The sequence below is a fragment of the Salvelinus fontinalis genome, unplaced genomic scaffold (genome assembly GCF_029448725.1).
Source record: "Salvelinus fontinalis isolate EN_2023a unplaced genomic scaffold, ASM2944872v1 scaffold_2271, whole genome shotgun sequence".
Taxonomy (NCBI): domain Eukaryota; kingdom Metazoa; phylum Chordata; class Actinopteri; order Salmoniformes; family Salmonidae; genus Salvelinus; species Salvelinus fontinalis.
This window is the reverse complement of record NW_026602480.1, coordinates 3,201-16,593: the sequence shown is the minus strand read 5'-3', so window position 1 is coordinate 16,593 and position 13,393 is coordinate 3,201. Positions and strand designations below refer to the sequence as shown.

Genomic DNA, 13,393 nt, shown 5'->3' with positions numbered 1-13,393 from the left:
TGCACCTTTATTTGCCATGGTAGAGTACATGATCAGTGAATATATTAAATGTACAGGCTACAATGTGGGGATCTCATGCATGGTAATAACTACATGTAAATACGACTTGCATCCTTGGCACAACATGATATTATAATCTACTCAATCCATAGGCTTCATTAATGTCATTCAGGCTGTTTTGAAGTTGATACAACTGGCTATGATAGCTGAGGTTCATAGCTAGGTTCTGAACTAATATGTATACCAAACGTTTGGGTCCATACACAGATCGGCTAGATAGCTAGCTACACATCCATGGGCATACAGGGATTTTAATCATCCACTGCACAATAAGCAAGAACATAGCTAGCTACGTAATTTCATCTATCTGCATGGTAAATATCAGCAAGGAAAGCTTACAAAATTGTACATTAAATTTGCAGTAAATTCTTCAGCTAGCTAGATTCTTTACATCCACTGTTTTCCAAAACGACAGTCTGGTTTGCTGGTTGTTTCAGGAGTCCCTAAAACAACCAGAATTACAATTTCATACTCATGTCACAACACCCATAAAGCTAGCCAGCTAGCTGGCTAATGTTAGCTAGTCAGCTAGCTGGCTAATGTTAGCTAGTCAGCTAGCTGGTTAATGTTAGCTAGTCAGCTAGTTGGCTAATGTTAGCTAGTCAGCTAGCTGGCTAATGTTAGCTAGTCTGCTAGCTTGCTAAATCACGATTTTTGGAAATGAACTTTATGATAAAAAAATGCATAATCGTTTGTCTCTACATTAACTAACATTCCTGTCAACTGTGCATGTTTTTGCATGATTCGTTTTGACGTTATAATCCCTTACATTTGCTTCCATCTTAGTACTGTTGTCCACCATCTTTGATCCAGTTCAGTTTTGTGTAGGAGTACCCCTCTCTCCTAGTATTTCTGTCCACCATCTTTGATCCAGTTCAGTTCTGTGTAGTGGTACCCCTCTCTCGAACTATTTCTTTCAGCCATCTTTGCTGAAGAAAGTCTAACAATCACTAGTGCAGCAGCCTCCCCCGGTCCTAGTGCCGCCCCAGTAAGAAGTTTAAGATGCGATGGAATGGTTGACGAAAAAAATAAATCACAGAAAAAATATATAGACTGATATTGATTTATTCAGGGGGGGCTAATTAATATTTTAGTTCTAGCGACGTCTCTAGTTCCTACCCTTTAACTTTTTGTCTGAAAATTAAATATACATTTTACTCAACTACCCAATCCAGTCAGCAGTGTGGGAATTTAAGGCGACGCTGCTACTGTGACGTATAATCTAGTGGACGGAACGCTTCTTTCAACAGCAGCAACAGACAGTCAGACACCTCGGTAGCTTGCTGGACACAATAGCCGAACCAATAAAGCTCTTTAGATGCTTTCGTTTTTTTATTAGCCACTGTGTTTTAAAACCACTTCTGTCGTCTAGTTAGTTATCCGATTTAATTTAATATTTACGGTGTTGTTATTAGTCAGCTGGCGGACTGGTTAAGTTAGCATTAGCCTAGCTAGCTAACATCCCGACCATGCGGTCACTAAGCTACTCTTCTCCTGCTAAAGATAATATCTGCTGGATGGAGAAAGAAGCTCTGATCTTTCTGGTGAAAGAGGAGAAGGGAGAGGAGGATGTCACAGTAAAACAAGAAGTAGAGGGTGAGGCTGTTACAGTGAAAGAAGAAGAGAAAGACGTTTCAGTGAAAGAAGAGGAAGAGAAAGGGGAGGATGCCGTATTTGGAGTGAAAGAGGAGGAAGGGGAGATGACTGTCACATCGAAAAAGGAGGACGAGGAGGAAACTGGGTGTCTGAGGCCGGTTTCCCAAACGCATCTTAAGGCATCCAACGATGAAATTAGCCATAAGATGGTTTTGAGAAACAGCGTCCTGATTAATACTAGTAAGTACTGTCTTAAATACCAAACTCGGCAGTTGTTGAACTGATGTGTGGCGTTAAAGGGGAAATCTGCAATTGCTACATCAATTTTTGGACTTTTAAATTATTTATATATAGCCATTGATTCTTGAAGAATATAACACATGCCTCATGAGCTTAGTTCAACTGTTGTACCCCATCAGAACCCCAAATAAGCTTTTTCTACTCTAATGTTTAGAAACAATGTAAACCAACATATCGCCTCAACATGGTTAAAACTATAATGTTGATATCATGGATGGTCTGTCTATGAATTTGAAAGTAGTTACATTTCTCTTATTACCAAAACAGTGGTGGAACGATTTTTTAAACCGCAACAAAATGGCTGCTCAGAAACTTGGTTTGGTAAACAGCTGGGGGATGGGGGCTGGAGAAATGTAACCACACTCAAATTCATAGAGAAAGCCATTGTAGCAACCTTCAGGCTATCCCCTGAATTCACTACACTATGAATACAAAGACTGGCCATCCATGAGGTCAAAATTATTGTTTTAAACATAATTCTAGGATATATAGTGTATATTCTAGAATTCATCCATGATGTCATAGTGATAGTTTAACCAGGTTTCTAGGCTATATATTATATTCTAGAATTCATCCATGATGTCATAATGATAGTTTAACCAGGTTTCTAGGCTATATATTATATTCTAGAATTCATCCATGATGTCATAATGATAGTTTAACCAGGTTTCTAGGCTATATAGTATATTCTAGAATTACCAGTGTAGATTTCCTGTGGGGGTGAAATTATTAGAGCTGTTGATAAGTCATTGTATAATATTCAGCAATTTTTTTCATGCCCTTACTTTAAAGGCAAGACATATACCTAGATGTAATTACATTCATGAATTGGTTTGAAACCTTTGTTTTAAACCCTTCTCAAAGTTGTTGCTTTAAGTTGTTTGATGCTCTAAGCATGCTGTTTGATTAAATAATTACAGATACACAAGTTACTCGAGGGAGCCAGTCATCAATATAACCGAGAAAAACTCTTCCCTCCCACTGTTGCTGGACTTTGTAAATACTGTCGTTATGCTCCTGAAGTTTTCAGTAATTAACTACACCAGCGGTCGTCAAACTTTTCCATTTAGAGACAATGTATCTGACCATTTCTACCGATCTGCGTGCCAGTTATGATTTTCATATGCACATTTTTGTGGAACAGTTTCATTTAATTTGTAATAGTATCTCAAAATCATTGTCTGTGATTAATCTACATTCTATCTAAATCTAAATGAAAATTATACAAATCTAAAAGTAACTTTTATTGCCAACTATGTAAAAAAAATAGCCGACATAAAAAATAAAAACATTGCATTCTGCAGATAGAAAATATCCTGATAAAAATAAATATCCTAGAAATCACATTGGCTGCTCATGGCCTGTCTACAACAAACTTGAAACATTGTATCAACTATCAACTTGGTCCCCCGAAACTTGTGATGGCAAGCTTGCGACATTGTCTAAAATATTCTGGGCCCTCAGTTTCCCGCGCCAGTGAGTTTGGGACAGACACAGCTGTAGGCTATTTGTGCAAAAGATAAGAAGTAATCAGGTATTTTATTACATTTCCACTGGATCAGAGAATTACATTTTTTCCTTTCATGCCGAGTGGAAATATTTTACGAAAATACTTGAGGAACTATTGTCGTATGCAATTGATTTTGATTAGACTTTGTTTACTTGCTGTTTGAGGCGAAGAAAAAAAATACTTTGAGAAGCTCCACAGCTCATTAGTGGTGGTGCGTTAAGACAATGAGAAATACTATCAGACATCCTCAAATGGGCACATTTATAGGCCTACATTTGCACACAGGCCAGGTAGACTAGTCCTACTTCTATATGCGTAGTTAGGTGTGCGTCCTTACTCAACATTGACAGGAGTGTTTCAAACAAAAGACAATGAATAAATTGACTAAACTGACGCATCTTGCGGGGTCAGGTCTGGGTGATCTGACAGGGGCTGTTTAATTTAGTATCCGTTTGGGTCGGTTGGGGAATGATTGTATTTTCCCATGGTATGTTTTACTGAAGTTGACTGACTGAAAGGGAGTGTAACTTTATGACTGGATTTGGGCTAAACTTTGAACATTGAGATATTAAAGACATGATAGATCAGACGCAGAGTATATAAAGGAGTGAGATCTGTAGAAAGACAGAGTGGCTGTGGAATGTGCTTGGTGGACGGGAGGAGATCACAGGATTGCTATAGGGGAAGTGGATGGACATCTGTGGATTAGGCGAAGGAAGGGTTGAGGTCAGGTCAGATCCCCTGAAGGGAGTAATAAGGGTTTAGTATCCTGTTACCCTCTTCCTGTCGACACAGAAGATGTAAGGATTGGAGAGGAGGATTGTCCAAAGTGGGGTATATATACTTGTGATGGTGAGAACATGTTGTCTGAATTACAGCTCTAACGACCCTTTGGGATGAATTAAACTTGGTTAACCTCTCTTGTGTATGTGGGACGCTAGCGTCCCAACTCGACCACAGCCATTGAAATAGCAGGACGCCAAATTCAAAACAACAAAAATCTCATAATTCAAATTTCTCAAACATACAAGTATTATACACCATTTTAAAGAAACACTTCTCGTTATTCCAACCACAGTGTCCGATTTCAAAAAGGCTTTTCGACGAAAGCACACCATTAGATTATGCTAGGACAGTGCCAGGACAAGAAAAACCACACAGCCATTTTACAAGCAAGGAGAGGCGTCACAAAAAACAGAAATACAGCTAAAATGAATCACTAACCTTTGACGATCTGCTTCAGATGACACTCCCAGGACTCAATGTTACACATGTATGTTTTGTTCGATAAAGTTCATATTTATATCCAAAAGCCTCAGTTTAAATTGGTGCGTTATGTTCAGAAATACTTTGCCTCCAAAACTCTCCTGTGAAATTCCAGAGAGCCACATCAAATGACAGAAATACTCATCATAAACGTTGATAAAAGATATAAGTGTTTTACATGGAATTAAATATAAACTTGTTCTTAATGCATCCGCTGTGTCAGATTTCAAAAAAGCGTCGAAAGCACATTGTTCAATATTCTGAGTACAGCGCTCAGAGACAAAGCAAGCCATACAGTTACCAGCCATGTTGTGGAATCAACAAAAGTCAGAAACAGCGTTATAAATCTTCACTTACCTTTGCTGATCTTCGGTGGAATGCACTCGAAAGACTCTCAGTTCCACAAGAAATGTTAGTTTTGTGCGATAAAGTCCATATTTATGTCCAAAATCCTCCGTTTTGTTCAGGTGTTCCCTTCACTATTCCAAATGCACCAGGCACGCTCAGAACATCAATACGAAAAGTCAAAAAAGTACCATCAAAGTTCGTAGAAACATGTCAAACGTTGTTTACAATCAATCTTTAGGATATTTTTATCAAAAATCTTCAATAATAATCCAACCGGACAATTGCGTATTACAGAAGAATTACAGAAGAAAAAGAAAGTAAGGCGAGCATCACGGGAATGCGCGAGAGTGCACCAATGTTCTTCAGGAAGCCCCCTCGTCAAACAGCTCTTATGCTCTCATTTTCCACAATGGAAGCCTCAAACAACATTTTAAAGACTGTTGACATCTGCTGGAAGGCGTGGGAAGTGACCCCATAGACACAGTATATTAGTAAGTCATTAAATTGAAAAACTACAACCCTCAATCTCCAACTTCCTGGTTGGATTTCCTCAGGTTTTTGCCTGCCATATGAGTTCTGTTATACTCACAGACATTATTTTAACAGTTTTGGAAACCGTAGAGTGTTTTATATCAAAATCTACATGTTATATGCATATCCTAGCTTCTGCGCCTGAGTAACAGGCAGTTTACTTTTTGCACGCTTTTAATCCTCTTCGAAGGGGTTGACACTCTAGACCCAAACTATTACAGACCTATATCCATCCTGCCCTGCCGTTCTAAAGTCTTTGAAAGTCAAGTTAATTATCAAACAGATCACTGACCATTTTGAATCCTACCGTACCTTCTCCGCTGTGCAATCCAGTTTCCGAGCTGGTCACGGGTGCACCTCAGCCACGCTCAAGGTACTAAAGGATATCATAACAGCCATCGATAAAAGACAGTACTGTGTAGCCGTCTTCATCAACCTGGCCAAGGCTTTCGACTTTGTCAATCACCGTATTCTTATCGGCAGACTCAACAGCCTTCGTTTCTCAAAATGACTGACTCACCTGGTTCACCAAATAACAAACTAACAAACCTCCAAATGAACTTCAATGCCATACCTGGTTCACCAACTACTTATCAAACAAGAGTTCAGGATGTCAAATCGGAGGGCCTGTTGTCCGGACCTCTGGCAGTCTCTATGGAGGTACCACAGGGTTCAATTCTCGGACCGACTCTTTTCTCTGTATATACCAATGATGTTGCTCTTGCTGCGGGTGAATCCTTGATCCACCTCTATGCAGACGACACCATTCTGTATACATCTGGCCCTTCTTTGGACACTGTGTTAACAAACCTCCAAACGAGCTTCAATGCCATACAACACTCCTTCCGTGACCTCCAACTGCTCTTAAACGCTAGTAAAACTAAATGTATGCTCTTTAACCAACCGCTGCCCGTAACCGCCCGTCCAGTATCACTACTCTGGACGGTTCTGACTTAGAATATATGGACAACTATAAATACCTAGGTGTCTGGCTAGACTGTAAACTCTCCTTCCAGACTAATATTAAGCATTTCCAATCCAAAATTACATCTAGAATCGCCTTCCTATTCCGCAGCAAAAGCCTCCGTCACTCACGCTGCCAAACATACCCTTGTAAAACTGACTAACCTACCGATCCTTGACTTCAGCGATGTCATTTTCAAAATAGCCTCCAACACTCTACTCAGCGACCTGGATGCAGTCTATCACAGTACCATCCGTTTTGTCACCAAAGCCCCATATACCACCCACCACTGCGACCTGTATGCTCTCGTCGGCTGGCCCTCACTACATATTCGTCGCCAAACCCACTGGCTCCAGGTCATCTATAAGTCTTTGCTAGGCCGCCTTCACTCAGCTCACTGGTCACCATAGCAACACTCACCCATAGCACGTGCTCCAGGAGTTATATCTCACTGGTCATCCCCAAAACCAACACCTCTTTGGCCGCCTTTCCTTCCACTTGTCTGCTGCCAATGACTGGAACGAATTGCAAAAATCGCTGAAGTTGGAGACTTAAATCTCCCTCTCTAACTTTAAGTATCAGCTATCTGAGCAGCTTACCGATCGCTGCGGCTGTACACAGTCCATCTGTAAATAGCCCATCCAACTGCCTACCTCATCCCCATGTTTTTATTTACTTTTTTGCTCTTTTGCACACCAGTATTTCTACTTGCACATCATCATCTGCACATCTATCACTCCAGTGTTAATTTGCTAAATTGTAATTACTTCACTTTTATGGCCTATTTATTGCCTTACCTCCTTTCTCCATTTGCACACACTGTATATAGATTTTTCTATTGTGTTATTGACTGTACTTTTGTTTATCCCACGTGTAACTCTGTTGTTTTTTTGTCGGTCTGCTTTGCTATATATATGAGAAATATACAAATAAAATCTTTACTTTATTGACAACACCCAAATGGATACTGTCATTAACGTGGTTCTTCAATAATTACTTATAAATCTTCAAACATATTAAACTGGACATTCAAACAAGCCTTACAATTATAATCCAAAGTAGTGTGAAATGTACTCATAATCAACCTGGAAATAGAGGTTACTCCCCGGAGTTTTCCCCCATTCACATTCAGAATACATTGTGAAAAACTAAAAGCTTTGCTCACCATTTTTGCTCCAGGCAGATATACTACATCCATAACTTGTGGTTTCCTCATTAGCAGATATACTACATCCATTACTATCGGTTTCCTCATTAGCAGGGAGGTGTTTCTGCAATCAAATTGTGTGCGCATCGCCCTTGTGCCGCAATTTTATTAAACACAGAAAAGGGCCTATATTGGAGACCAAAAGTCGTCTGGCACACTGCTTAGTTTCAACAACATGAATAACTTATTTCTAGTCTACAATCATCGATGTTACTACTAAAATATGACTATTCTTGCTCATTTTAAGACAATTGTCAAATAATTTTAACATTCATTACAGACGTCAAAAACATCATGGCTACGCTGTTGGCATCACCTTTTACAGTGGATTTCCACTGTTGTGGGCCTTTAATCATCTGACTTTGTTGTTCACACAGGAGAGATACGGGACTATCGTGGATCCTTTGGGGAGCCTCAACAACCTCATGATGCTGACGAGGCAGAGAAGAGTCTCTCCAGATCAGAACACCTCAATAAACACCTGCAGAGATCCACAGGGAATAGAACTCACTGCTGCTCTGACTGTGGGAAGAGATTCACCTCATCAGGCATTAAAATTCATCAGAGAACACACACAGGAGAGAAATCTTATAGCTGTGATCAATGTGGGAAGAGTTTTAGTCAATCTGGAGATCTGACAATACACCAGAGAACACACACAGGAGATAAACCTTATAGCTGTGTTCAATGTGGGAAGAGTTTTGGTAGATCTAGCTATCTGACAGTACACCAGAGAATACACACAGGAGAGAAATCTTATAGCTGTGATCAATGTGGGAAGAGTTTTAGTCAATCTGGAGATCTGACCATACACCAGAGAACACACACAGGAGAGAAACCTTATAGCTGTGTTCAATGTGGGAAGAGTTTTGGTAGATCTAGCTATCTGACAGTACACCAGAGAATACACACAGGAGAGAAATCTTATAGCTGTGTTCAATGTGGGAAGAGTTTTGGTAGATCTAGCTATCTGACAGTACACCAGAGAATACACACAGGAGAGAAATCTTATAGCTGTGGTCAATGTGGGAAGAGTTTTACTACATCTAGCAGTCTGACTACACACCAGAGAACACACACAGGAGAGAAACCTTATAGCTGTGATCAATGTGGGAAGAGTTTTGTTACATCTAGAAATCTGACTTTACACCAGAGAACACACACAGGAGAGAAACCTTATAGCTGTGTTAAATGTGGGAAGAGTTTTGGTAGATCTAGCTATCTGACAGTACACCAGAGAATACACACAGGAGAGAAACCTTATAGCTGTGATGAATGTGGGAAGAGTTTTACTACTTCTGCCTATCTGACAGTGCACCAGAGAACACACACAGGAGAGAAACCGTATAGCTGTGATGAATGTGGGAAGAGTTTTACTACATCTGGCTCTCTGACTTTACACCAGAGAACACACACAGGAGAGAAACCTTATAGCTGTAATCAATGTGTGAAGAGTTTTGTTACATCTGGGCAGCTGAATGTACACCAGAGAAAACACACATAATAGAAATCTTATAGCTGTGATCAATATGGGAAGAGTTTTACTCAGTCAAACAACACCAGAGAATACACACAGGAGAGAAACCTCTTAGCTGTGACCAGAGGTAATCTGATAAAAGATCTCTGACTAAACATCAGAAAATACATGAAGCAGTTGTTTCATGATATCAATGAATTAATGTCACAATGTAGAATGTTTTAACATTGTAGTAGGAGTATTTTAATGATGTCACAATGTAGAATGTTTTAACATTGTAGTAGGAGTATTTTAATGATGTCACAATGTAGAACCCTAAACGTTTGTCCCCTGTTCTATTGATTTCAACATGATATGGATATTAGCCTCAGGGGGAAAATCCAGGCTCTGAATTGGAAGAGTACTATTTATGTGATTTAGTAAGGACACATTATTCCCAGATTCTGTGTGGTTTTTGAGCTGTTAGTTTTAGCAGGACGTGCAACCTCATCTCCCTCCTGTCACATAAATGATTTTAGCATGATATCGATTAGTTATGACAAATTAGTGTTGCGTTCCTTTGTTTAGCGACCCCTACATTTAAATGCATTCCAACATCACGTACAACCGGATTTCCCCCCTAATTGATATCAGTGATTTATTGCTACTTGTCAAAACAACTTTTCTGGAAATATGATTATTGTGGCAGATGTTTGTGTAAATAGCACATGTTATGTTTAGGTTTTCAATTTATCCCAAACTGTTTCTGCATATTGGTTATTGATTTGGACACGTTAAAACTGTGTTTTGACATTGAGGCTATCCCACCTAGCACAGTGTAATTGAAAAGTTGTTGAAAATAAGACTATGCAATCAAATATTTTTTTTTACATTTTTTATTATACCATGCCTTACCATTAAGTGAATTTTTTGACAATACATATTATCAATGGGGTGTACATTTGGTTTTGGTAATTCATGTTTACAATTCATGTAACTTTTAGTAATCATAATTATTTATGCAATCAACTGACAATTTTCGGGTATAAATATATTGACATTGTTGCCCTTCTTTTAGAATAGCAGGGTTCATTCTCAGATGTGCCAACCCAAATGTACTAGAGCATGACATTGGGGACTGGGCCCCGATCCAACAACATGCCTATCGAGTGAACCCTGAAAAGAGAGAGAAGCTCTGCAGTGAGGTGGAAAGTTACTACGGATATTGCAGGAGTTTCCTCTTGAAATCAGACACGTCCGTGGTAAGGACAACTTGGTTGCTTATTGTCTCAAGAATGGGCAGTCAAAAAGATTTGTGTTTTGCCAGTGAGTTGCCATGGATCACAATTCATTTTGACTGCACGATTTTCCGTATTGGAGATGAGTTTTGTTTGGGCTCGTTCCAAGGGGACGAGAGTTCTAGAAGCTAGTGGGTTTTAGGAAGAAGAGAGTTCTAGAAGCTAATGAGTTTTAGGAAGACGAGAGTCTAGAAAGAAAAAGGAGAAAAGATACGATATTATTATACGATTGTATATTATTAATTAGAAATATGTGTTTTTTCTTGTTTTTAATTGTTGACTGCCAGTAGACACCATGTTTATATTGGTGAAGCATTTTAGTTGATTATAATGTGAAATGGAAATTGTTTTCTGTTGGTGGTGAGCAAACTTGTCCAACAAAAATATAGGATATATTTGTTGTCTTAAGGGGGAAGGTGTTACAGGCTTTGGTTTTTCCATTTATGTTTTGAGGTTGGACTCGCCCATATAGCTTGTTAGCATGTATAGCTCGTTAGCACGTCTAGCTCGTTGGCACGTAGGACGCACTGATTGGTGTCACCTCGTTAGTAAGTATGTGTTACACCTGTGCTGGCTTGTCCATCTCGTTAGTGGGAAGGTATTTCACCTGAGCTGGTCCAGGTTCTATTTAAGAGTGTCTGGGCCAGTGCTCCAGTTGTCTTGATAGATGTGGAGAGTCAACACCTTTTAGTTGCTCCACCTTTTTGGTTTGTGTCCTAGCTTTAAGTTTGGTGTGGGTTTTTCTTTTGTTTGCCTCTTCTTGGGCAGATTTAATGGGTCTCATGGTGGGTGTCTTTTATGTCCCAGTTGTTGTTACTAGTAAACTTCCAGTGGACACCCCCATAGTGTCTTTCAGAGCCCCTCCTAGAACCTGTTTAGTTGTGGTTGTTATCAGTGATTCTTTGTTAATTCCATCTTCTGTTTGAGGAAAAATGTTGGTTTTCTTGCTGGAGAACGTAACATCAAACAATGGAGTAAGACATGATATTTTGGGTTGGATATTGCAGTGAATTGTTCATATTTTAATCGATGACATTTACTTAGAATGCTCATTAGTTTTTCAGTTATTCTGTTTTTTATCCTCAATATTTCTGTTTATTTTCATTGTTTTTTCCTGTGAAGCCATTGTGTTGCATCCATGTCTGAAATGTGCTGTATAAATAAAGCTTGATTTGAACATATTGCAAAACAAATGAACCCAATGACTGACCAAATCAACAGACTCTTGCCAAAGCAACACATATCTTGGTCCATCTTAGTGTAAATTCAGTATGTCTTCCACTATGGTATGTATGTTCAGTATCACTTTTCAACCAACCCAGTCCATTTGTTGAAATCAACAATATGTTAAAGGATTCAACTTCTGAAAACTGAAACATGGATCAAACAGATCAATCCCACTTTTCCAGCCTACTGAAGGCATGGTGGAGTGGTAAACACCACTCCCGGCTCTACCAGGGGCTTGAGGTGGTCTCCCACAGCTCTGCTTATGTCATGTTCTGTGGCCTTGCCGTTCCATTTCTTGACTGCCCCTGCCACACAGAAAGAAACACATTTGTCATATTATATAAAACACTCCAAGTAATGGATATGGAGCATCTATGGCCTCAGTTACACCTGGCACCTACATGTGACTTCTGTCATCTGATCACTCCAAGCTGCATTAGGTTCAGATCTACCAGGATGGGCCTTTGACATTTAAAATGGTTACGGTAGGGGTTGCGGGTAGACCGTACACAACGCAGAACGAACCACGCTACAAACAGAAGTTGACATTTAAAATGGTTTATTAAGGGTTTAGGTAGCGTTGTCCCAAGGATCCCGGGTAGCATTGACCATTGTGCATTCTTCTGTCTCTTTTACATAGCAGGTGATGGGTTCTGACTTCTGTACTTTTAAATATGAAATATCCTTATGTGAAATTGAATGAAACAATGTTTCATATGATGTACAATATTCCATGATGTTTCTATATGATAACAATAGAGTAATATATTTAATATGCCATATACTATTTTATAGTATTTTTTTAACAGTTTCACTAATTAATTTTAATTACCTTAATCATTATGACACACCCCTCACTATTATCATTGGTTACACTAATTGCACTGTTTGTCTACATAACCTGGTTCAAGTATTCATGACATCACCCTGAGGAAGGCACAGTGATGCCGAAATGTTGGTAAATACCCATTAAATTGCTGGGAGTTTATACGTGGAGTGTGAGACTTTCTTTATTTTGATAGTTTATAGTTTATTCGCCGTTAGTCAGCACCTCCACACAAACAATTTTTCTAGGTGTGCGCCAGCTCATGATTTTTAAGGGTAGGTAACAACACATCCGCCATGCTGATCCTCAACACAGTGGCCCCTCAGGGGTGCGTGCTCAGCCCCCTCCTGTACTCCTTGTTCACTCATGACTGCATGGCCAGGCACGACTCCAACACCATCATTAAGTTTGCCAATGCCACAACAGTGATCACCAACAACGAGGAGACAGCCTATAGGGAGGAGGTCAGAGACTTGGCTGTGTGGTAACAGGACAACAACCTCTCCCTCAACGTGACCAAGACAAAGTAGGTGATTGTAGACTACAGGAAAAAGAGGACCGAGCACGCCCCCATTCTCATCGACGGGGCTGTAGTGAAGCAGGTTGAGAGCTTCAAGTTCCCTGGTGTCCACATCACTAACAAACTAATCACGGTCCAAGCACACCAAGACAATCGTGAAGACGGCACGACAAAACCTATTCCCCCTCAGGAGACTGAAAAGATTTAGCATGGGTCCTCAGATCCTCAAAAGGTTCTACAGCTGCACCATCGAGAGCATCCTGACTGGTTGCATCACTTTCTGG

The 13,393-nt window shown here is 39.7% G+C and overlaps 1 protein-coding gene across 1 annotated transcript; it reads left to right on the top strand.

Annotated features, from left to right (window-relative positions):
• The first annotated feature begins 1,296 nt into the window (after positions 1 to 1,296).
• LOC129850740 (zinc finger protein 883-like) lies at positions 1,297 to 11,717 on the top strand. Its single transcript, XM_055917002.1, has 2 exons — positions 1,297 to 1,896; positions 8,160 to 11,717. The coding sequence occupies exons 1-2, from the start codon at positions 1,530 to 1,532 to the stop codon at positions 9,284 to 9,286; spliced, it is 1,494 nt and encodes a 497-aa protein (XP_055772977.1). The 5' UTR covers positions 1,297 to 1,529; the 3' UTR covers positions 9,287 to 11,717.
• Positions 11,718 to 13,393: the final 1,676 nt, after the last annotated feature.

Bases quoted from the DNA above. Each gene is read 5' to 3' on its own strand.
- LOC129850740 (XM_055917002.1), top strand. From the start codon at position 1,530: ATGCGGTCACTAAGCTACTCTTCTCCTGCTAAAGATAATATCTGCTGG. The intron at 1,897-8,159 runs GTAAGTACTGTC...TTGTTCACACAG, and splicing joins CAGCGTCCTGATTAATACTA to GAGAGATACGGGACTATCGT.